At 43.9% G+C, this 25,402-nt stretch overlaps 2 protein-coding genes across 9 annotated transcripts in view; one reads left to right on the top strand and one right to left on the bottom strand.

Annotated features, from left to right (window-relative positions):
- The window catches only part of LOC118289818 (cytospin-A-like), a 76,049-nt gene that overhangs the window by 12,302 nt on the left and 38,345 nt on the right, over window positions 1-25,402 (bottom strand). For 3 of the 6 annotated variants that reach the window (XM_047328440.1, XM_047328438.1, XM_047328441.1), the window contains exons 4-8: window positions 20,111-20,189; window positions 4,864-4,967; window positions 520-798; window positions 315-427; window positions 157-240 (exon numbers count right to left, since the gene is read on the bottom strand). In XM_047328440.1, coding sequence (XP_047184396.1) covers window positions 157-240; window positions 315-359 — 129 coding nt within the window. In that variant the 5' untranslated portion in view covers window positions 360-427; window positions 520-798; window positions 4,864-4,967; window positions 20,111-20,189. Of the gene's footprint in view, window positions 1-156; window positions 241-314; window positions 457-519; window positions 799-4,863; window positions 4,968-20,110; window positions 20,190-25,402 lie in introns of those variants that run through there. The other 3 variants (XM_047328443.1, XM_047328444.1, XM_047328439.1) reach the window with 2 other exon arrangements.
- Window positions 1,837-25,402, top strand: part of LOC118289816 (disks large-associated protein 2) — a 77,788-nt gene continuing 54,222 nt past the window's right edge. For all 3 annotated transcript variants that reach the window (XM_047328436.1, XM_047328435.1, XM_047328437.1), the window contains exon 1: window positions 1,837-1,997. The gene's annotated coding sequence lies outside the window, so the exon portion shown is untranslated. The remainder of the gene's footprint in view (window positions 1,998-25,402) is intronic.

The following is a 25,402-nucleotide window of genomic DNA, read 5'->3' as shown; positions in this document are numbered from 1 at the left end:
TTCTCTTTTATTTCTGGGTGCATTTTCAAGCCTCTGTTGACAGGACGGTTCAGTGTGAAAGGGGGGAGAGAGTAACTCACGGATTCAAAGACGGCACCTTATTGCAAAACTTTAAAATGTACCTGGGAGCATCTTGAGGAAGTTGATTGAACTCACCAGTTCCTGTCCACTTTGATTTTTTCTTTGTGTGTTAGAGGAATGACAGAAAACCACAAGGTGTAGATCTGCTGGTTTGAAAGACTATGGGGGAAAAAAACATTCAGGACATGAGCTGGAAATGCTAATGGAGAGTTTCAAGGAAACAGTGTCTGTACCTGAGGACAACCGCTGGGCTTCATATTCTTTGAGTGCAGCATCATCACACTTGACTCCCACAACTCAAGAATTTAAAGTACATCCGATCCATCATGACTGATCATAACGACGACTGCGGATTGAAAAACTCAGAACATTTACCTGCGCAGAAGAAGTGTGTAGAAAACAGGAGAAATAAATGACTCTTTAGACAATATTACTTACCAAGGTTTGATCTCTTACATGCACACAAAGGTATTACGTCTTTGACTCTTTGTCCCCGTGCCCTCGTGGAGACGGACCTCCTGTTCATCTGCATTAGCTGCTGCCACTATGTCTTTTCCATCAAGAGAAGGAGCACTTGTTCGTCTTTTGAGTAGCTCCTCTACCCCTTCAGAATACCAACACGACTTACGTTAGGCCTCAAATCAATACGATCCTTTCCAAGTCTGTATTTATTCCTCCCTCGGAATGTCTCTCAGCCCCGGGAGCTCGAGGTCCGCGCTGTAGGACAGAAGAGGCTGGTGAAGGAGGGAGGACGTGAGGAGAATGTGAGGGCGGTCACGCTCGGAGATCAAGTGCGCCACTAGCTGCTGGAATCTGTGTTTCCAGTTTGGATGAGAGGTTGTCTCATGTCTTGGGAAGACAGGGGGGGGGGGGTTATGATCAAGTCTTGCGTTACCATTTGCTTGCATCTGCTGCAGTGCGTTCACCTGAAGTGGAACTTGTTGGCAATGTTGCCGTTGTTTTAGCTTTGTTTTAACTTTCTCCGCGGATCGCACGGCATTTAAACGCCCCGCACATGGTCTGAGAAACGTGTCTGATCTCGGTGATGTCACCAGGGTCCCGGTAAGACCAGGAAATGACTCCCTCCCATTCGGTCGCAAGGAGTGATGTCATCGCAGGGAGAGCGCGAGGTTGGCTGAGGTTTTTTTTTTTATATTGAGCTCGACGTTTTTATCACCGCGAGCACCAGACGCACGAGCACATGCACCCCGTCAATGCGAGGGGGACACAGAGGAAGGAAAACTGAGCGGCATAATAAAATGGCAGGACATTTGTGACTTGTTATAAACCCTCGACCCTGGAGAAGGGAGAAGGAGTGAGGGGCGAAGGCGTCGAGACAGAGAAATGCAGATAGAAACCCAGAGGGGAAGAGGAGCAGCATGAGTGCGCATGCTGATGGGGATTGGAGCGCGCGGAGCCACAGCGCTGCAGAATCCTGAATCCAGCAGATGGAGACTCTGTGTCCGTGTTTTGCGGTGATCCGTGGGAGCAACATGCAGCTCGCGCCGCTGCCTCGCACTGCTGCAGTGGAGGAGTAAATGCGGAGCCCGAACACTGCTCCAGGTGATCCACAGCAGCCCAGCCCGGCAGACTGCTCCCTCCTCAGCCTTCCCTCTCCTCCTCCTCCTCCTCCTCCTCCTCCTCCTCCTCCTCTTCCTCCTCCTCCTCCCCCTCCTCCTCCTCCTCCTCATCTTCCTCCTCTGTCAGTACTCCATTCCACCGAGGGCTCTGAAAAAAAAAAACAAGAAAGGAAAACAGAGGAGAAATCCTGCTTCCCCCCCCCCCTCCTCCTCCTCCTCCTCCTCCGTTCTCAGATGTGAAACACCTCTGCATGACTGTCCACCGCTTCCCTGTCACCGCGTGAAGACACGCCGCATATGTGCTCCAATGTCTCCGGAACATAGACTCGCTGCAAGGTAAGAATATTTGCAGGGATTCATTTTCATTTTTTTCATCAAGACACGTTCTGTGTAACTGTTGCAGCCTTTATGTGTGTATCTGTGAATTTAACAGGTAGATGAGAAGTTGCTGCCGCAGATTTGGTATTTTTTCTCGCAATGGTTTGAAATCTCTCCGAGTCTTCATCCGATGTGCCAAATATATCTGCTGTGTTCTGTTGTGGAGGAAAAGCTCCTCGTCTCCCCCTCATTCACAGCGATCGGTGCAGGTGTGTGTGTTCATGTGTGTGTGTGTGTGTGACAGAATCAAGCTGGGTTGGGGGTGTTTGCTCCTCAGCCAGGCTTCTCGGTGGGCAACAAGGGGATTTACATCTTGACAGTGTGACAAAACAGCTTCCCGTCGATCATCCCGTGGACACAAATGTCGGCAGGATTCCGGACTTTTTTCGTCAATGGCACAGCACCGGTAGATAACTATTATGTAATCGTCTCCATGAATGCAGCTTGGATATTAGAGAGAGAGAGAAAAATGCTCATGCCATTTTTGTCAAAAGGAATTCAAGATGAGGAGGAGGGGGGTGGGGGTGGATAAGGATAATGACAGCGAACAGATGAGGGTAGAGGGTTGAGGGGGGGTGAGGGGGAGGGGTGTGGGAGAACTTACTCCATCACTCTCTGATTTGGGAGACCTGCTGGCCGACAGCTGAACAGTGCGATCCCTCTCAAATCCTTCAATCTCTCAGTCACATGTCGGCTCTGACGCCACAAAGCCTCAACCTGTAAGTGGCCTGATGAAGGTTCATCACTTTCGCCTCACACTCACCCACACACACACACACACACCCTTCTCGATGCCATAATAAGAAGTGGAATCGAGCTGGTGCTGCAGTGATATCCAAATCCTGCGTTCTGCCGTTTGACAGGGCTGCAGGGCTTCTCTGACTGTGTGAGTGTGTGTGTGTGTGTGTGTGTGTGTTCTGCGCTCTGTTTAGCTTCTGTATTTTTTGTGCTCAGAAAAATACATATGTTCAGGCTATGATTTGGAGAAAAGAAAAAAATCAAACACCACCAAGATTTGGTAAAAAATCTGTGCACATTTTCGCGCAAACAGATCAGATAACATCCGAGGCTCGTTTGGAACTGCACTGTGATATGCAGCAGAGGACTGACAGACACTCTTTATTACTGCCAACATTAATCGTTGCATCTTGACACACACAGGCGCGCGCGTGTGCGCACACACACACGCACACCTCTCTGCATACAGCATTTGCAAGAAGCTCCCTATCTCCTAACACACTGAACACATTGAGCTAAGGGCCCATTTGGAAGGAACAGGCCCTTTCCTGTGTTGCAAGGTGTTGGGCTGAGGTGGTCATTTGTCATGTGTGGCATCGGGGTCGCCAGAGAGAGAGGATCTCGGAGGGGCTGAGCCTCAGATCCTCACGGCTCCCAGTCAGGGAGACCATTGGCATCCTGAAACGCATCTTTTTGCCTGGTTCCCCTTCATATTCTGTACATAGAAATGGCCAATGCGGAAGTGGTTGAAGTCTGCATCCTCTCGGATCACCAGCGGAGGGCGACTCTGATTTCTAATGTCTCAATCGCTGGTCTGAAAGCGGCTTATTTTACGTGGGGATGTGTGCTAATTCTAGACTAATTCTTGGCCAGGACCAGTTACCTAACTTTTTTGTTCAGATTTTTTAAAATCTAAATTGTGTTAGTTAGTGAGCTTCAGATGTGCGTCTGAATTGATTTTGTTACCCTTGAACAGAGCTAAGCTAGCTGTTGTTTTCTAGTCCAAATCCTAAACTAGTTTCCTCCAGCAACAAATTTACCATACAGACATGAGTGATATCAATCGTCTTGAGAACAAGCTAACTTCGCTAAAATGTTAAACTATCCCTTTAAAATAAAAAAAAACATATGAGGGGACTCGAGGAGATGGAATGGGTCTTCAAATTAAACATGTGGGAGCATGAATGTGTCAAATTTCACAGCGATCCGACCTGTCTGTTGCATATTTTAGCTTGAGGACAGCAAAACAAAAAGAAAAGGGCAAGAGGGCAAGGGCATCAAGATTCACCCTCTGTCGGCCATGAAGATCTACGGTAAACGACGAGCAAGTTTCACGACAAATTCTTCGAGATGTTTGCAGAATGGTCACGGAGTTACAAAAAAAAATCATTTGTATTTCTCAGCGGAACACGAATATCCAAACGAAATTTTGAAAAGGGGCCAGCATCCATTGAGCTCCGGACAGAATAATTGGTCATCAAGTCCCGACGCTGACAAAAGAGACTTTGGTTTGGTTTCCAGAGTGTTGAAACACTTTCTGCATGTTCCGCGCGTGCCTATTTAGGGAACGGGCATATCGGCCATTTGGCAGAGAGTATAAAATGACTAATTTGTTTACTTTGTTTTTCTCACAGTGAGTGTGTGTGTGTGTGTGTGTGTGTGTGTGGGTTTGGTTTGAGGATTAAAGCTACAGTACATCGAGCTGTTGACGGCATGTTTTCTCTTTGTTTTGCGGCGGGGTTTAGAGGTCGGAGTGGAATGATTAACCAGCCATTAGCTCACGAGCTGATGCACCGCTGGGCGCAGAGTAGGACAGTGGCAATGCCGGTGAATCACGCTGTCTCCTCGTGTCTCGTTCATGGTGTCGACCTGTTGTGGCTGTCGGCGTTTGTTATCAATCGGGATTTCATTTCTGATGGTGGATCTCAACACTGGAAAATAAATCTGTTTATCTTTTTCTAAGACAGTGACAAGTTATTGTGTTGGTGACAGCCACCGTGGGAAATTACATTCCCCCCCCCCCCCCCCCAGGATCCAGCAATGAACTCACATTTTCATGAGGAGTAGTTCTCTTTTGGCAGCTTACCTATTTGGATCTCACACTGTTACACAACTTCTCATCTTTTCTCCCCTCGTCTCGTGCGTCTTGTTAGTGGCACCTTGGTATTTTCTCCCACTTCACATCCTTGTCTACAGTGTAGAAAAGGTGAAAAACAACATTTATTTTATTCAGCACTTTTGATGAATGCCGATCATTGCTTCTTACTCGCGGATCAACTCAAAATCAAGCACAGTAGATTGTTGTTTTAAGATACAATCTGTTCTAATCGCACTAGCAGCTGATATACACTCGTGTTCGTGTGAACAGGAACACCTGTTAGTATAACACAATACAGATCAATTGCACCCCAAACTATATTCTCCAGAATTATCATTCCGTTGAATTAACTCCTCTTTAAAACATTGAAACTCAAATGGAGGGAGGATTCCGATACGTAATGGTAATCCTTAACTAGTCCCACAACAGGGACATTTTCTGCAAAGCTGATAGTAGACAGAATTTACAGCGTTAAACAGGATTTATTATTACAGGACTGTTTTATTATACTGCTTTAATTGTACAGTAGCTGTGTGTTCCTAATAAACTGCCAACTGGGTGTGTATACCGCTGAAGATGCAATGTGAACAGAAAATACTCAGTTGTTGTTCCAGTGTTTAAAAACAGTGTTTTAATTTATGTCTTACTGTGCACTAATCTCACAACAGCACACACACACACACACACACACACACACACACACACACACACACACACACACACACACACACACACACACACACACACACACACACACACACACACACACACACACACACACACACACACACACACACACACACACACACACACACACGTGCGCGTAGATGATAGCATTGCAAACTTGCAAAATAGCTAAACTGTAAACTTGCAGATCTGGAAATTCTATGTAGCTAAGAGCGAGGGCCGCAACTAATGATGATTGTTCTCACTTTCGGGTGTCTATTAATTACCAGATTATTTCCTCGTTTCATCACTAGATTAAAGTCATTTGGTTGATAAAATGTAATTATGTTGGTAAGAGATTACAAGAGCCCAAGGCATCATGTTGAAAATGTCTTGACCCAGAGTTATGTTTCACTCTTCCACTTGCAGTGACCCAAGACCTCCCACATTAAAGTTTCAACTCAGCTGTGTGTTGCCTTAATGTTTCCCCGGCCCCGCTGATATTTAGTCCTGTGGCTAAACGGAGGGAAGTTGGATTCAAAAATAACCGGAGTCCTACTCGCCAGTTTTAATCCCCGCGAGAGGTGCTGAGCACAATACCATGTTAGGTAGCAAGAGAGGTTGTGTGGGTGTTCGAGTGAGTAGAGGCGTGAATATGAGTTTGAATATGGAGAGCGTTCAGTGGAGTGAGCTGGGCAGTGGAGGCAGAGAGCATGGTCGAGGATACCTACTTATTGTTTTGCAGGGAGAGAACATGTAGAAGACACAGGTCACATACTCTGTTCACGGGTTATGATGCACAATTTTGGCCAGAAAAGTGTTTTACTTGAACGTTATGACGTCACAGTGAATCTGACCTTTGACATTCTGGATATAAAATGTTCACTGGGTCAGTGTTGCACGCTATCAGACATGCGAGTGAAAAGAGTTTGTCATAAATAGCGCGCAAGTTCACGAGTTATGGGCAGGTAATGTTTCGTGAGGTCACAGCGATCTTTGGGCTCTAACTGATATGGCGTGTTCACAAGAGTGGCACGGACGAGCTCTCTCACGATGACCCGAGATGGCGCCGGTCATAATGCTGAACGTGAGGCTTCGAAACCGCAGTGCGCAAAAGACAATAGGTGACGTCGAGGTGGGCCGCCAGGCGATTTTTCTCTCAACGCCGCTAATTCCGTGGCGATTGCAAGAAGCTCTCTCGTGGTCACTAAATATCAGTTTGAAAGGATTTCACTGTCAGGCTTCTCTGCACTACACCACGTCATGAGGCGCACGGGCCACAGCGAGATCCACTCGAACCCACTCAATCTTTTAGTGGGATTATGCAGCAGCAACAACAGAAGAGTCTGAACAATCCAGGTTGCCTTTTTGAATTGAGTTCCCTGCTTTGGGTTTCCTTTTTTTCTTTTGTATTAGTGAACTTCAAATAGTAGCACTTTGGGTCTGACTCAAGAGTGATGCCGCCTTTCCATGTCAGCTGTCAGTCACTGTACAAAATACAGTTAGAGTGTAGAATGGAAAATGTGAGGTGCCTGCAGAGGGGGGAAAAAAAATCATAAATCATCGTCGAGCAAGGATGAGATCATATTAGCCTGCGTGAAAAATCATGCAATTTGAATCGATCAGAGAGAATCTCTTGTCCCAAGTCGAATAAACTACTTGGAGTGTATTGACTTCTTGGAGTAGAGGAAACCCCCTAATCCAGGTGTGTGTGTGTGCGTGTGTGTGTGTGTGTGTGTGTGTGTGTGTGTGTTTTCTCTGTAAAAAAAAAAAAAAAGAAGCTGTTGCATTTCATAATGGAATCAACCGCCTGGTGTGTGGTGTGGCTTCCCTAATGAGGAGCGGGATTCATCCTCAGTCTATGACTGTATGCTGAGTGGGATATGCTGCTCTCCAGCCTGTTTCCATGGAGATACTCAGGAGCTGCCCCCCTCAACACACCACCACCACCACACCCCCTTCACACACCCTCACCCCCTTCTGCTGTACATTCCCTCAAACACTGCTGCTTCATAAGAGGAATCTGGGCCATGTTGTGCGTGTGTGTGTGTGTGTGTGTGTGTGTGTGTGTGTGAGGGGGGGGGGGGGGGGTACAACACTGCGTTAGCGGGCGCACACACATGTATGGTGCACTTGACGGATGCGCTTATGCTATTGTGGAAATATTAAGCTCCACGGCACTGAACACGCAAGTGTGTGTGTGCAGCTCAGTATCACCAGTAGTGTGATTATACAGCGCAGTGTGTTAGTGTGTGTGCGTGTTGTTCTCTCGCCCCCCTGTGTGTGTCATGCTAGTAGTAGCTGCTAATCTTGAACCCCTCCTGTGGCGAACGTGCAAGTGTGTGTGTGTGTGTGTGTGTTAGTGTGTGTGTGTGTGTATTTTGGTGTACTGTACGTCACAGTGTGCTGTGAAGGCTGGATTATCAACTGCGCGTGATACTCTGAGTGGTCATTGACACGTGTGTGTGTGTGTGTGTGTGTGTGTGTGTATGTGTGCGCTCATGGGGTGTACAGTACATGAGATGGTGAGTCAGAGTGACAGAGAGAAGAGTGAGGGCAAAAGAGGTTAGGAAAAGAGAGAAACAGAAGCTGAAAGGACACAATCACCTAATGAATGCAAGCGGTGACCGATGTAAAGTGTGAACGGCGTAGCCCCCGCTGCAAGCCTGCGAGCCTGATGTTTGCAGGTCTGTGTGTGTACTCTGTGTATATATGGGTCCCCCAAGGGCTGTAAAGCCAGAGGCAGACTCCTGTGGCTCTTGCTCACAAGGTGACAGAGGTGACAAGTGATTCCCCGGCCAGACAAAGAGGCCACCACGGGGACGGAGCGTGTCCAAAATAGCCGCGAAAAAAGGATCTTTCTTTCTTTCTGCCTGTCTTCCCTTTGTTTTGTTTGGGTTTTTTTTTGGGGGGGGGGGGGGGGGGGGCAGAATGATGCAGTGCAGAGAGTCCCTGTTGTACCGGGGCAATCCCTGCAGCAACAGGATTTTTTCGAATCCTGAAGCTCTGCTCTCCGTCAATATGCAGCCCGCCTCCGTTTGAAGAGTTCATCCGCCCTTTGATTCATTGATCGCATGAAGTGCTTTTTGGGTGTTGCTGCCTGGTTTGGTCAGAGGAGCGTTTGTAATTAAGCTAGAAAACTGTTTGAACCGTTCAGATTAATGTTTTTCTTTCTCTTTTTGGCAGCCGCTGTGAAACCGCGTTAATCAATTATTTTTGTTGGGGGGGGGGGGGGGGCACTCTGGGTAAACAGAATGAGTAGGAAAAAGAAAGAAGTTCATATATTATCAGTTGGGAAACATTAATAGGGCCGCCTGCAACTACTGATTATTTTCATTAGCTAAATTCATCTGATAATTGTTTTCTCACAAATAGTGAAAAATGGCCATAAGGGAAAACTTTTTGCTTTAAAAAAAATGATTGAATACAAATTGTTGCTGATTAATCAACTAATCTACTAATCATTACAGTTGTAGGTGTTGCTTATTTACACGTCCAGCAGAGTTGTGTTTCTGTTATTAAACATAGTTTCATATTTACTGGTCTCCACCTGTGTCTGCGGTCGGTGATGAGCAGGTATAGCTTATTCGATGACAACTCGCCTGAACCAACACAGCTAAATAATGATAATTATCTAATATAGTGTAGTTGTAGAAATAGAGATCATAGCTTCTTTAGATCAATAGACTAAATGTCAAATTTAAATTAGGTTGTGTGCCTTTGCACCTCACGTTTCTCAAAACCTACAAAAACACAAACCTCCCTTAAGAAGCAAAACAGCAGACACTTGGCGAAAAACAGAAAATGCATAAATAGAGCAAGTATGTCCTCGACTTGGTCTTTGATTTTACATTTGAAATTCAAATACACCATGAAAAAGAAAAAACACGATCAGAATCAGCTTCATCGACCCATGTAGTTCTAATCGCTTTGCCGTCATGCGTGAAATTGGTTTAAGTCTTTGTGTGTTTGTGTGTTTTCTGCCAAAACAGCATCTATAGCGAACATCTCCATCGCTGATAATAGGATAGGCTGTGTGCGGGCTTGGCCCCGCAGAGAGGCACTCTGGGGAGCGCTTATAGGATCAGTGCGAGCCGGGGCGGGACAGAGGCTAAGGTTAACACCACCGCACGGGCTTGATCCTTTGCGCCCTGGTGCCACGGTGCCACGGCCAGCGTTGAGACTCACGCTGGGCAGTGATGCCTGCCAGGTGGTGCATGTCCACACGGGCAAATCAAAGTTCTAATGCTGGGGCAACTAAACCAGCACCCAGTCAGGCGAGGGAGGGAGGGAGGGAGGAAGCAGTGGGGGGGTGTGGCCTGAGCGCCACGCTCAGGAGGGAACTCGCACGCCCTCTCGTCACGCTTTGTTTCTCTGTATCACGTACATGTAAACACGTGAGCGCACGCGTAAAGCTACCGAGCGGACGTTCAATCAAAACTCCCCGTTGATGTGTGTTTGTAAAGGAGAAACAACTGGTTTGACGCTCGCGTTCAACCAAATAACTGTGCTTCCTCGTCCCAAACGAGTTTTACTTGGAGGTTTCCGTTCCCTCCACATTTCCGTCTCTTGCCTTTGCTTAAAAAACAACAGTGTCCAACTGCTCAAACAAAAACTCACCACTCTTAAACCGTTCTTTCAACTTTCAATTGACTTTGGCAAACCCCCCTAACTCCGAGCTCCTGATCAGACGAGTCTGCCCACTTGGAAACAGTCGACGTAAGAGGGTTTTTTTGTTTTTGCTCGACTCTCGCTGGCTTGCTGGCAGGCGGCTCCCTTCGGCCTGGCCTGAGCAGCAAACCCTTGGCTCATCAGCACAACATGAGCATAGAAGTGGAATATTAATAACGCTGGATATGACACTCAGAAGGGATCCATCAAGCCTCTCGCGGAGTCCATCTAACACGCAGCTGAATGTTCAAATCTCGGTTATAAACACGTTAAGGGAAAACTGTGTGATTACATACAGGACTGAGATTGTTTTTCTTTTTGTTTTTTTTAAACTGCTGCTCTGTACAGCGGAGAGAAATCCAACCCATTTACTTCGAGGCCTTTTAGCGGCGTCAGGATTCACTAATCGCTTTAAATGCGTGGGATTAGACGGCTCTGTTTGTCCCCACAGAAACACAAGAGGCTTAAAGATCGTGGCCTATTGCTCCGATGTGTCATGGCGCTGAAGAGGTGAGAGCGCCGACAACGCGGTCCGGCGCCCCGCTGCTGGTGACGGATTGATGCAAAACTAATTATGGCCCAAAAAAATCAGGGGCGCTTGTCTCGGTTCTCCTCAGGGGAGTAATCATGAGGTGGTGATGATGACGCCTTTCGCTGGCGAGGATCGGTGACTGGATTTCAAAATTACAAATTAGCGAGATCCGTCGGCGGGATCCGCGACTGCACCCCTTGTTCTTTCACCTTCGCGATAACAAGAGGAAGGTATGTTATTTTAGGCAGATTGAGGCTTTTTCCCTGTACGGTAAGGAAGCTACTGTATCACCCCTTCGCTTGTCAAATCCCACGAAAAACAACCGTCACACAAACTCCAGGAAACGGTATAAATTTAGGCACAGGGAGTCTGCAGGTCTTTTAGATTGACTTCTCCAGAGAGCGAGCATGTTTTGCGCCGTGCGTCATGCTGTGTGCTGAGAAGGAAGAAGGCACGGAGGTCCTCCTCTCCAAGTCGTTTAAAGCTATAAATCAAAAGCTCTCTTCTCTCTGAATGAAGACGCTTTGGGCGATTTTGAATAGTGAGGTATTTGTATTCCGATGCCATTCAGGATTCTCAGGTGTAAAAAATGTAGAGTTGGAAAAGGAAGCGTGTCACATAGCCAGTCAGTTTGAAAGCATCCGCTTTATTACCTCCGAGAACGAGGCAATGTTTCCTGTCCCTTCTGTCTGTCTGTTAGTTAGATAGATAGATAACTCTGTAACGACTCAGTTTGACTGAACGTCAGGCAATGGGAAGAGGAGCAGAGTATTTTAGTTGTTTGGGTTTTTTTGCAAGCATTTGTACACTGGGATACACTGAACTGATATCGTTTATATATGCAACGGTACATTAAAAAATATTTGAATAGCTATATAGGCGATTTTTTTAAAATTTGGAGAACAAGAGCACTGGTAGCGGATTGGTTCTTGATACTGGTGGAAATCTGTGAGGATTTTTTGAGAATTGTTATCTGGTGTAAAAAAGTAGGATTAATGCTATTTTATGAAGCATCACTGTTTTAACATGGACGCAACTAAGCCATAAAAGTGTTTAAAACAAATCTTTGGAGCTGCAACAGTTAATTGATTAATCGAATAGTAATCAGGTCCGGATTAAACGCCAACTATTGTGTTAATTGATTAATTGATTAATCGATTCAAGTAGTTTTTGTGAAAAAAAAACCGAGGGCAAAATTCTCTGATTTCAGCTCCTTAAATGTGAACATGTTCTGGTTTCTTTGCTCCTCTGTGAGAGTAAATGAAATATCTTTGGCGTGGACAAAACAAAACATCATCTAGGGGCTCGGGGAAACAAGATTTTTCAAAATTTTATGACATTTTATGGACCGAATAACTAATCGATTAATCGAGAAAATAATCAATAGATTAATCGATAATGAAAAAAATTGTTAGTTGCAGCCCTACAAATCTTCAAACAAAATTCCTTTGGAACAGAGTTTTTTGTTTATTTTTTTCCAAAATGCCATATATCCAAGTTTGTGATACGTTCCCGTAACTGCAAATTTAGGCAAAACATGCAAAAATAGATTTTCCTGTGATTCTATTCATTGGTGGCACTGACGTCACATGACCAATTTTAAAGAATATGATTAAAAGATCATTTCCACCAGAAACTACTCAACGTGACATCTGCATGTTTGTTCGGCCTGAGAGGAGGTTGATGCTCTCCGAGCACTTTTTTTTTGTAATTCTGCCCCTAGGAACACAAATAACATACAGTACATTATGTCAAGTGGATACAAACATTGATGCCAGATACTCTTGACTGCCTATACTGTTGTTTTGTGGTCTACATTCACAGGCTCAGTTTCTTACGGTCATATGTATTTGCAAAGGGGAAATGAAAACTGCACGAGCAGGAGATTCCTAATAAAAAAATCTTATCTGGATCTGTCATATGAGCTGCTGTTGAATTTTGTTTGCGTGGGGGGGAAAAAAAGAGAAAGGCAAACAGCAACTCGGTGGAATTGAACAGCATTCTCCATCCATCCATCGTCTACCGCTTTATCCATTTAAGAGTCACGGGGGGCTAACATTTGGCGAGAGGCGGGGTTCACCCCAGACAGGTCGCCAGCCTATCGCAAGGCCAGATACGGAGACGAACAACCATTCACTCTCACATTCACACCTACGGTCAAGTTAGAGTCTCCAATGAACCTGACCCCATTCTGCATGTCTGTGGACTGTGGGAGGAAGCCGGAGAGAACCCATGCATACACGGGGAGAACATGCAAACTCCCCACAGAACGGCCCTGGTTGGTTTGAAACGGGATTCGAACCCAGAACCTTCTTGCTGTGAGGCGAAAGTGCTAACCACTACACCACCATGCAGCCTGAACTGCATTCTTTTACTTGAAGATCACATTACCAAATAGTTTGTGTCTTGTACTTGCTAAGAATCATGTGGATGAATGTCTTAACGGCCCGCTGGGCTCTGATTTGCTCCTGTACGTGTTGTACGTTCAGGCTGTTATCCCCGGACCCCTCACAACAGCAGCGCTACCACCCAAGGCACTCTGAAACCATGACAAAAAGCTTGCTATTGTGCCTGCATGCGGGCATACTAAGAAATATTGCTGTGTGAAGTACCCAGTTTGCGCTTGTGTAATCTCCCTCAGCAGCATCTTTATTAGAATATTCTGTCGCCGCAGTTTGCCGTTGGTGTCTTAAGAAGAAGCGGCTTCTGTTGAACATCAGACTGCTTTGACAAATCACACTCGAGAGCGGAGCCACACTGCTCGCCTGTGTGCGCGGCAGAACACGGCGGATGGAAAACACACCCCAGCAGGACGCCAGACTGGCTGCAATCAAAAGAAAGTGGGAAGAAAATAAAAAGAGGTCAAACAAACTTTCAACCGAGAATAAATTCGGGACTTTGAAAGAATGATGTCCAAAATCTGTTGAGCTGTTTAAAGATTCAAATCAAATAAATAATATAACGATGATTCCTTCACTGGCAACCAGAAGTCAATGAGAAAAATAAGAGTAATTTGAGTGAGTTCAAATAGCAGGTTTGGCCAGTTTAAGTCCGCAGACGGGGAATTTGAATGACCTGGATGACAAACGTAGCCTCTCGTTCAGCTATGAATCTCCATGGAGCTATGGAGAGTTTAAATTCGCAGATGTAGCCAGCAGCCATGCCGAGCTGAAATTGAAACAGATAACAGTCTGTCAGTCACTAGGCTGCTGTCTGGAGCCATGTAAGAAAACTCTCTATTTTGACAGAAATGTAAAAGAAACGTAGTTGGGAAGGCAACGCTCTTGCAGTTCGGTTTGTGTCTGGCGTATTTGTTCAAGGGGAAGTGGACAACAGGACTTTTCGGACTCTTGGAGCAACTATCTGGATTGCTTGTTTTAAGTGCGATGGCCGATTGCTAAGCAACAGAGGTTGCCAGACGTTTTCCTTTGCTTTAAACAAATCTATTACAGTGGAGTGTCTGTCAACTGACACGCTGGCCTCATGTGACTCGGGGCATGTGTTGCAAAAAAAACTGTGCAGGTCTTGCGATTTTTCAGGGCAACTCAAAGGATCAAAACGTTTCAAACTGATTACATGAGTTGAGGGGTTTTCGTAGCTGCTTTCAAACAGCATTTGAAACCAGTCTCTTGCCTTTTACTGTCGAGCAGAAGTGACAGCTGTCCAACAGCTACCAGGAGCTCATCGTTGCATTCACCAAAAGTCAAATTTCCTTGTGTGAGGACGTTGAGTGCTCTTGATTTCTCTCGTCTCCGTATGCAAACCGTTGAATCTTTTTTCTAACGTTCCTAGCTTCACCAAGGCATTGCCATTCTTCCGTTCCCATCTCATATCTTCTTTAGTTATTCGCTTCATATTAGATGTATCTCAGTGCGGAGCTTTGCAATCTGGCGCAGCAGTTCTCGAGGACATGGGAGGTACCAAGAAAATCCATAAGGAAATCACCCATTTGCTATCCTCTGACGCAATTTAGGAATGACCTTTGGTAAATTCCAACTTTGACTGCAGCCAGACCAAATCTCTCTTCCACTCCACAATAGAATGGAAGAGTGGAACCTCTTCATTGGCCACTTAAACCTTCTAAACAACCTCTAGAACAACCTAATGGACATCCTCATCAACCACTACAACACTACCAAAGATACTCCTCAGCAATTATTAAACCTTGGTAAGGACCCTTGAACCTTTAGATTCGATTCTGTAAATGATGTACTGAAACGTCTGGTCAGAAAACCTTGCAATCCCATTGTGAACTCAACAGTTCCGTAGTTTGAGAGCTGTAGGAAACTACAGTTGTATTACAGCGTTACTGTACATTTTGCTCTTGCAAGGGGTCAGGTCAGTCAGTCTGATATCAAACACTTCAATCTCTGAGAGCAGCTCTGTCGATAGAGAGCTGGTGATGAATAGTGCATTTATATACAATGTGTACTTGGTTTTGTGATGATATTTAAATATATTCTAATGAAAAATCCATGGAAAATATTTGTAGTCACTCAATCAATATGCCGGTTATCCATCAAATCTGGATTAGTTTATTTCACTGACAGCACATAGAACAATATGTTTATGTGTATATACGAATTACAATACATTTTGAGAGAAACATAACGCTGCCTGGACTTTTCTATATTGTATTGAACATGTCTTCCTCGGTATATACTTGTAGCAACGAATCAAGGTTCAATTCTTTCATGGTTATGTTTTTGTACTTGGTTAAGGTCAGAGAAAGATGGTCAACCTAATCACACGCAGATCCCAGGATATGAACCTCTGTCTGCAAGTGTCACGAGTCCTGTGTTCCTCCAACACAAAAGAACATGAGCCAGAAATCGAATTAGGAGGTTTTCAACCCCCCTCTGAGGTCATTTTGTGCAATAAACAGTAGGGGAGCACAAATCTTCCTTATTGCCTTTTTAAAAAATGTGTTGAGTTAGATACAATTGCTTCTGTATTGAGCACAGTAAAACTCACACGACTTATAAATATGTGACTATTACATGTACATCCGATTGTCTACACAGCGTAGACATCTGGTTACGTCAAGAGGCCAAGAGGTGGCCGAGGAGAACATCTTGTCTACATGACACAACACTTGTTTTTGGAAGCTGATTAAGAACTGAGTAAATAAAACCAATAGGTGTGACAAACTGTATCAGTTATAGTTATTGTGTTTGATCCATGACATGTATTATTCATACAGTGTGGCTGCTGGGTACGAGCACATACGCGAAGAGAGCATGGCGTCTTGTTATGCCTCACTTACTTTTCTTGAATATAATTTTGACGCTTTGAATTTTTAGGTTTACATTAATATGACTCTTTTGGTATTTTGCATAATTTATGTTACAAATTTACACATGAATTTGCCCTACATCTGATTGTTAAATTATATATAAAAATATTTATTAAAAACAAAAACAACCACAACCTGATTCCTGTTCTATTAAGACCTTAAATATTCAAGGCATGCAAAACCACCATAAAAGTTTTATTTTTAGATTTAGTCTGATGATATTCTATATTCTCTCACTGTCAGATAATCCCATGAAAATTTTAAACGAAAAGAATTGCTCACATACACTGTGCTGAGATCGCTGGCCTTCAGAACTCAACTGCCACTCTGTTTGATACAGCGTGTAAATTAAAATGTACATCTCCTGTACACGCACGCACACGCACACGCACACGCACACACACACACACACACACACCTCCATCCCCTCCCTCTCTACATGTTATACACTCTTTGCTCACTGCGCTCCGCTAAGTGTTACTTTGAGATTAATGCACGGAAGGCCCCGCTCTGCCAGATGATGTAATAATCCTGGTGGTTTGCTGTTGCCTGGATACAGGGAGAGAGCAGTGAAAACATTCTGCCAGGTCTCGTCGTCTCTCGTCCCTCAGGACTGTTAGCGTCAATTAGAACAAAAGAGTTTAGCGTTGGGTGCTGTTCGCTGTTGGTGCCAGTAGGTCAAAAAAAAAAAGAAGAAGATTGATGATTTTAGCTTCTCTAAAAAGGAATTTAATATATCCAGCTGTCTGCAATTACAACTCTGTGAAACTAATTCCTTGTCTATTTGTTCTCATTATATCATTTTCTTGAGCGCACCCCAGGGTGTTGTTGCCTAAATCGTGTTGTGCCTCATCTTTGTACGTTACATGAATGCGTTGAGGAAACACAATCTCCTAGCAACAGACTCAGCAAACCTTCAGACTTCTCCTCCTTGTTCCTCTGGTTCCCTGGAGAAGGGCTGAAGGAGAACTCAGAGGAAGGGAACCCCAAAAGCCTGCTGGGATGCAGGACACTGTGTCTGATGCAGTGTGTGTGTGTGTGTGTGTGTTTCTGTTTTTAGCTCAACAGTTCCAAATTCTATCTATTGGTTGCTATAGCAGTAAAAACTTCATTACTGAAATGTTTTGTGCCTTTAATGAAGATGATCTGAGGATCCTTGTTCATCAGTCAGAACTCGGAGGCCTTTTTCTTATTCTGTGTTCGTGTCTGTACTTGTGTCCTTTTAAGCCGTTGTGGGTTCACAAACCTAAGTGCTGCTCTGATCTGAAGTCTTCTGCATTTAGCAAAGTGTAGTTCAGCTGAAATGTTCTTGCTCCGCAAATTAAATAAAGGAAGCTTTAATGAAGACTGACTCATATGGATGAGTATCCCATTTGAAATATATTTTGCTGCCGGTCTTCTCTGTTTCCATTTATATCACTGGAAACTGAATATGTCTGGGTTTTGGACTTTTAGTCTGACAATAGAAGACATTTGAATCACTCTGGAAGCTCATGGACAATTTTCATCAATCAATTAACTGAGAACGCAGTAGGCAGATCAACTAAGGGGTGGTTGTGGTCAAGTTTGAACTCATGAAGATGAAATTTTGAACGTGGGTCACGATGTATTTTGAAATGCCTCGACTTTCAGACACCTTCACCTGGGAGGTACACACCTCTCTGTGCCAAAAATAGAAATGTGGCCACGGAAACATGTCTATGAAAGAGCACTCGAACAAGCAAAGAAGCAGGATCCCTTCAGCCTTTCTTTGTGGAGAAAGAACAGCCCTCTTCTCTCTTGGATGAGTAACGATGGGCCATTATTCCACCACCATCTACCGCTGTGGTGCCGGCGCTCTCCGAGAGACCGGCTGTGACCTTGGGGAGAGGCCGGGGCCTGGACTCCTGCTGCCAGCTGTCCGTTAGTTCTGGAGGAACGCTCGTCATTGAGCGCCTAAACTGATGTGCCTATCTGACACATCTAGTGCAGATTTGGCTGCTGGATTGGCTGTCGCCGTGCATTTTTTTGGTTGCTAAAAATGCATTTCAACTGGATTCCGCCTCATTACGCAGCGTGCGGCGCAGAGAACAGGAGATTAGCTGTGATGCTGAAAAGGCATTGGTGATGGTGGTTCAGCCCTCTGAGTGTATAGCAGCCGTTTTCAAGGTGACAGCAGGAGAAAATGTTGCCATCTTTGACAGTGTAGCTGCCTTTAAATCCAAAAGTAGGCACCTGTCACACTTACATTTTTCATTTTCGCTCACTCGCTACAGAAAACGACTGTCATTTCAAACTGCCGCCATAGTTTAACAAGTTGCACTGCGGGGGGGGGGGGCTCCATGTCACACAGCTACATTTTTAGAAACCAGGGAAGCTCCCCTTCCACTGCCGGAGTGGCTCTTTAAATGCCACACAACATCGCTCTGATTGATCGATTGATCGATGTTTGCTGAGTTGTCACACGAGGCCTTGCGTTCTGCCTTGACAGACTACAGGTGCAATTAAGTCTTTCAAAGATGGGACGCTTTATAGAGGCACATTAACTAATTAGGCTAACCCCCATCAGGCCACTGGCAGGACATCACTCTTCCATCTAGCCGCTCTTTCTCCTTCCCTGCTGTCCGATCTCCTCAGCTTCACGGTCCGAAATCTGTCTCCTGCACCGGACAGGAACATAAAGTCAAGACACACTCGCACAACAGAGTCGAGCGAGGAAAGCTAATTAGAGCATAAATCAAACACTAAACGATTCCTGAAAAGGAATAATAAAACTGCTTTGATAGTCACTTTAGCTTGAATTATTAGCCGCTGAAGTTGTGTTGTCACTTAGACAGTCGAGCGGTGGAGGTGCTAGTAGAAAAAGGGCAATTAGTGGTAAAGGGCACTCATTTTTTCCCCCTCCAGCTTCTCTCTCAATGGTGGAAATTGTGTCATGAGACGGCTGAATGCTACCTCGAAAGATGACATTTGCTTCTGATCATTATGTGATTTATTTCTGTGCAAACTATTAGATGTGTGTGACAATTCTCACATTCACGCGTGAGTGTCAAAAGAACCCACACAAACTTCTTTTCTCCCTTTTCTTCCTCTCCACACGTCGCTGCGCGATAAAAGCAGAAACGCCCTTAGAAAAATTTATGTGTCAGCTCAGCAAACAGCTAAATTACATCTATTGTCGTCTGATGGCGGCGTGTGTAATCCCGGTGTCCATTGCTGTCGTCTCAGAAGTTGCACGGTGACTATTTTTTCCCCCCTTCTCAGGCGGAGAGCAGGATTGCTCGGCTGACAGCCGAGGTCAGCGCACTTGTTTTTATCTGTGCCGCTGCTGTGACAGGCCCATAGAGTGGAAAGAGTGAGAGTGAGTGGGCAAAAACGATCCATACACACACACACACACACACACACACACAAACCACTGCCTCGTCGTTTTTTGAGGCGGAGGCGATCATGTCTGAAACTTTAAATTCCAAGATGATGCCGGCAGATGTTGGGAGGGAAAACGACAAATGCTTTGCTCCTATGACAAATCCTGAACACCAGGACGGAGAGCGTGGGTGAAAGATGGTTCGGCCAAAGTTTTGTGAAACAAATGACGATGCGATTTACAGTGAGGCGTAAGACACAAATGTCTCAGTTAACCTTTATGGAGCATGTTAGCATTTTCTCATGGTTTAAACCAGACAGTTCACTGAACACTGCAGCAGCTTGTGGTTTAAATATCAACAGGAGCCACATTATTTGTCAAGATGACTGATTTGGACATGGATATATTTGGCATTTGGAAGCAGTGAAGTATATAGTTACTATATCTTTGAGCCGTATTCATATCTTTATCTCTTTCACCACCCTCTTATTTTAAGAGGTGCTTCGATCTCCTCTTAGGATAAGTGCAAAGTTGTAAGCGAGCCCTACCTTGCAAAACCGTCTCCCACTGACATTTCTGCTGTTGCCTGGCAACCACTTAGCATTTTAGTGAAGGATACCCATGTACCCGTATTTCCAAAAAAAAAAAAAGGCACGGTGAAGGCTAAGTTCCTTGAACTCCAGCAGCCGGTGTTTGAATACTGAATGCATTTTTTTTTCCTCACCAAACATCAGGAGCTATTTCTCGAGCCAACGTGCCTGCCCCGGCTTCTCCGAGAGCGCTGCAAACCTTTTCTCGTCTCGCTGCAGAGAGAAGGAGAAAAAAGTACAGAGGAAGATTACACACAAGTTGGAGTTAAACTTTTTGTCTGAAAACCAATGGGAGCGATAATCTGTTGAGGTCCGTGAAGCAGATACAGAAAAGGATGCAGTTCAACTGCAAGGTCAATTATTTTCTTGGCTTGTATTGTTCTTCTTTTTTTTTTGAAGAGGCTGTTGGAATTGCTGCAGGTTAAAACACAGGATTCATGTTTTATGCAAAAAGCACACAACAGAAAATAAATTCTTCCTCTTTGTAGCCTTTAAATCAAGAGCAATGTAATTTAATCTCTAATCTAATGTAATCTTTAAATTTTTTTTATATCGTCAGCTTGACACTTGATTGAGGTAAATCAACAGATGCATATCACAAATATCCCATCAGATTTTTTATTTTTTAATGTTGAGATTCTCTATATCAACCTGATTTACATCAGGGAGGCATCTGATCGTCCTCAAATTTTTTCTGCAGCATGACAACAAGCCCAAACATAAAGCCGGTTTCATTTATGAAAAATTGTCCTCAGAGACGAGAAGAACAAGGCGCCCCTGCAGCAGATGCTTTGGCCGGAACAGAGCCCTGATCTCAACATCATATAGAGTCAGTCTGGGAAGAGACAGAAGACACAGAGACAAACTAAATCCAACAGAACAACTGCTGCAAATTCTCCAAGATGATCTGCCAAGTATCTTAGAAAATAAAACTGCATATGTACTCGAAGAAATAGTGCTATTTTAAAAGAAGAGAGAGTTCCAGTCATCGAGACACAGCATGTATTCTCTACATCATAGACACCACAGTGCAGCACTTCCATTTCTACTGTATCAGCCCTTGTTAAACACTGCTCAATGTAAACCAAGTGAGAACACCTACAGCATCCCCACGGCGGAGGACATAAGGCTGCCATATTGATGACTTCATTTTTTGTCTTGAGGAGAATTTGCAAGAGGTCACCATCACAGCCAAATGACATGGTAATGCATTCGGAACAGCAGCTGATCTGCCTGTAACTGTGATTATCTCCACATCCTGCTCTTACTGTCATTAGCAAGCCTTGTCTCCATAGTGTGCGAACTGTGGCGACGGCCAAATGAGAACAAATGAATACGACTCTGGAACTGTCCCAACGCTTCCCGGAGGAGAATGTCCAGCTCATTGTGGAAGAGCAAAAAACTACTGTGGGGAAAAAATAAAATAGTTTGACTGTGTTGTGAGGCTATGTGAATCTTTAAATCTGAGGTGTTTCCGATCAGATTTCATTCTGCCTGTTGTAGGATCTATTGACAGACAAGAGATAATATGTGAGGTCAGCTAATACTGCTTGTTTATTGAATATTATTTGGGATTACACTGAAAGAAAATTGCATAACAACTCAAAAACTATATACTTAAATTGGTAACACAAATTAAGTTAAGACGGTTAAGACAGCTGATAACTTTAAGTTGAACCAAATTAATTAATTTGTGTTACCAATTGATGTAATTTTTTTAAGTTGGTAAGCAATTTTCATTTTTCTAGTGAAGGAATATAAAGACGTTACTGTGTAGATTGCTATTGTGGTATTGGAACTAAGGGAATACCACAGAAACATGTATGAAGCATCCTACTCATGTAGCGAGTTGTGATCTCTGAATGGTGTGCGTGTGATTGTAAAGGCAGATCAAGGAGATTCACCCAATTAAATAGCAGCTGCACCGCCTCATTTCTTATGCACACCGCGTCCAGCATCCTTGAGTAATTCTAATAAATCACTTTTTCCCCCCATGGTAAAATCAATACGCGTGGCACACAGCACTTCAAGACCAAAGCAAACCCAGAGAACTCCCCTGATATGGACGCTGTGTTTTCTCTCAAAGCCTGATATACACTGTATCAATTATGCATAAGAGTTTACAGGTTGTTCACTTCGGTAATTAAATCACTCCTCACCTCGCACTGTGGCGCCAATTAATCGTTCAACGGGACAAGAGACTGCAGCCGACTGAGGTCAGCAATGTGAGACAAGGGGACGAGGTTAAATCGGGGGATTTAAAACAATTTTCATAATAGCGCAGGAAAATGCCACGACACCCGAGGAAGGGTTTAAACCTGCACTTGGCAAGATTTTTATGTCAAATGAACATTTATAAGCCGGCCGTGTAAATCAAAAGTGGAACAGATGAAGAATGAGCAATGACTCTTGCCAGAGTTATATCTGCACCTACTTATATTGTTTCTGTTGCAGTCTTTTGCTTTCTCTGTCTAAACATGACTTTTAAGTAGACGGCTGCAATCTACTTCACATACATGCTTGTAATTTATATTATTGGTAGAAAATTATTTATGAATGTGAAATACCCTTGGGGAACCTGGGAATGGTTTTTAGATGACCTAATCTCAAAACCTCAAGACCTGAAAGTCAATTGTCCAAAGGCTAGAGACCCCTGGCTTAATGTGGGGAAAATGCTTTTCTGAATTTTCTGTGGTCATAAAAATCATTTTAACAAGACGGTGCACAATAATTATATCTGGAATATATGGAAATACACTGTAGTTTTAACTGCACATCTGGCCGTTGTGTACAGCATCTGTCATACATCTAACAAAGGGACACCATCGCCCTCGGTGACATGTTTGTGGTGCCTTTAAAGTTAATCGCCCCAAAAAAGGGGTGGAGTGTGAGGTCCTTAAAATGTCATGATCTGACAGACACGTATGAAATAGATGACTGCTGGAAAGTATGTCAGAAAATCTTGTTGTATTAACACAACGCTAGTTTGTTGTATTGTCATTTGTTGAAAATATGGTCACGTTGTTTTTTTGGATGGGTTTTCAATTTCTGACTTGCACTGACTTTGATTGTTCAAAGTCGGCCATTGTTTAACTCCAACAGTGCGATCTAGGGGACGCCATTTATGACCGACCTCCAAAGATTTCACGTTGTTCCTCTCTCACAAGTGTTGTCTTTCATTTAACCAAAATCCCTTTAAAATTGGCCTCAATGCAGAAGCCAATCTTCTCTCTACCTATTGATTACGAAACTGTCAGGACTCTGTGGTGGAGAGGACATCGCTTGCTGAAGGGGATGAGAATCGAAATCAGAACTGATGAATCTATAACCATGGCGGTTATTTGCAATGCAAAATGTCAGTTGCCACACCTTCGCTAGATGCCCCTTGATTAATGAAACTGATTCACAGTTTTGCATACATTTACATGCTGATATGAAAATAACCTACCCTGTTGTTACTCCCTTTATCCCACAGGATAACTGTAGGGAGTTCATACTATTACTGCCCTTGTGTAGTGTGTTAGAGGAAAACCTGGGCAAGAATTGAGTCCCTAACACTTTCTCCTCAAGGATCTGCGCTTGTTGACTCCATGTCATCACAGCGCTGAAGCTGTTGTCCAGGGGATTCCCAACATCTCAGCATATTACGGGGAAAAAAATACAGACATGGAAAAAAGAAAGAAAATAAATTCACATATTGGTCCAATCTGAGAGATTTTTCAGACGTTGCTTCTACCAACGGGTGGGATAGAAGGTTGTATTGCTGTTGCTCCTAGCGTTACTTAGCAACTAAGCAAATTTTGCGTTAATTCATGTTGGGCGCAAAAAATTTGCGACTTCACTACACTATCAACTAATCAACTAATCATTTCAGCTCCAATGTGTTTGTCTAAGCACAGAAATTGAGGGATAATTCATCAGTTCCATGAAAACCATTCCCAAGAGAATAAGGCCTTCCGACAGATAGTTACTGGAGTGTCTGACATTTTGTTTGAAAGCTATGAGGTAAGATAATCTGTAGTTACAGTATGACGCATTTCCCATGGCCTTTTCAGGGTGGCAGACATTAACATGTACAGTGTGATTGTCAAATGCACCGAGCCTTATACAAAGGACCTCTCCGAGTTGTTAACAGCTGTCTTGTTCCTCCGAGCGGAATGGACAGAGCTGACGACTTCAAGGCACCGCAGCCGACAGTCGTGCAGGTGTTGCAGTAAAGGACGAAAATCCAGCGGGGATTTTCAGTATTTCAGCATTTGTCTTTTGCCACTGGCAGGTTGAGATTTCAGCTATAAAGAACATTATAGAACATATGAGTAAAGATACTGAGGGTTGCAACTTGCCAGTTTAATTGAAGTTATTAAGCTTTATTAATGAGAATTAAAGGAGATTTTGAGCTTTTATCAAAACGTCAGACTAGACTTGGACTTGAGTTTTGTGTCTCTTGATGGATGGCCTGGATTTAAGGTTGGAGATTTCATTTTCTTTCTCTTTTTTAAAATGAGTGTTGGTCTTAAACTGATACTTTACTTGCTCGTCACTGAGGTTTGTGTTACTCAACTGTGACTGTGGTTGAAGAGAAAAATCTAACTTCAGCATCCTACTATTGTTGATGGACATGGACTCGGTTACCTCTCGCTCTGGACTGTGTTGCTGTACTTTTATATAGATCCCAGGTAAATTCAATCAATGCACGAGCTCAGCCTCATACACAGAATGCACATTTATCCTCCCGCCTGTCTCAAGAAAACACTGCCAATCGATAAATTAGAGTCTCTACTGGCGGGCTGTGCACAATAAAACTAAGGGGTCCAGGGATTGACATGCTTATTTAGTCATAAAATAGAAGCAGAGATATCGGGTTAGCTGAAGGTATAATATGCCTTTTTACTGTAAAAAGTAAATGTATAACAATTACTGAATAGACAACAAATACAGAACAATTCATTTTTTCTTGGAGCTCAGCAGTTTGCTTCAAAGGTCCTGGTGTTGTTATTGTTTAAGTGCTGCTTAGAGACTCAAGTGTAACATTTGAAATCCTGGTGGTTATTTTATTGCCTGGTATTAGTCCTACTGGACCATGACTGTAAAAAAGAAAAAAAAACATAAAACATATATGTCATAGTGCGTTTCTGAAGGGACTTTCCTGTGTCTGGATATAATTTGGGTGTTTCTCACTTCCATTTCGTCTTGATGTTAGGACATCTGGGCAACAAACAGGAGCTAAGGGAGAACAATCAAACCAAAATCTTTATACTAGATACTAACTGTATATTTTCTGGGGCAAGTTAAATTTAAAGTCAATATTTGTAGCGATAAGTTGGGAGTTTTTCTCAGTGGCTTGAATATGATGAGGAGAACTGCATCTAAAGGGCAACATGCTGAAGCGGAGTTTGTATTTTTAGGAGCAGATTGAGTCTGTGATC

Source organism: Scophthalmus maximus, chromosome 18, assembly GCF_022379125.1.
Source record: "Scophthalmus maximus strain ysfricsl-2021 chromosome 18, ASM2237912v1, whole genome shotgun sequence".
Classification (NCBI taxonomy): domain Eukaryota; kingdom Metazoa; phylum Chordata; class Actinopteri; order Pleuronectiformes; family Scophthalmidae; genus Scophthalmus; species Scophthalmus maximus.
This window is presented reverse-complemented; position numbering and strand designations above follow the sequence as displayed.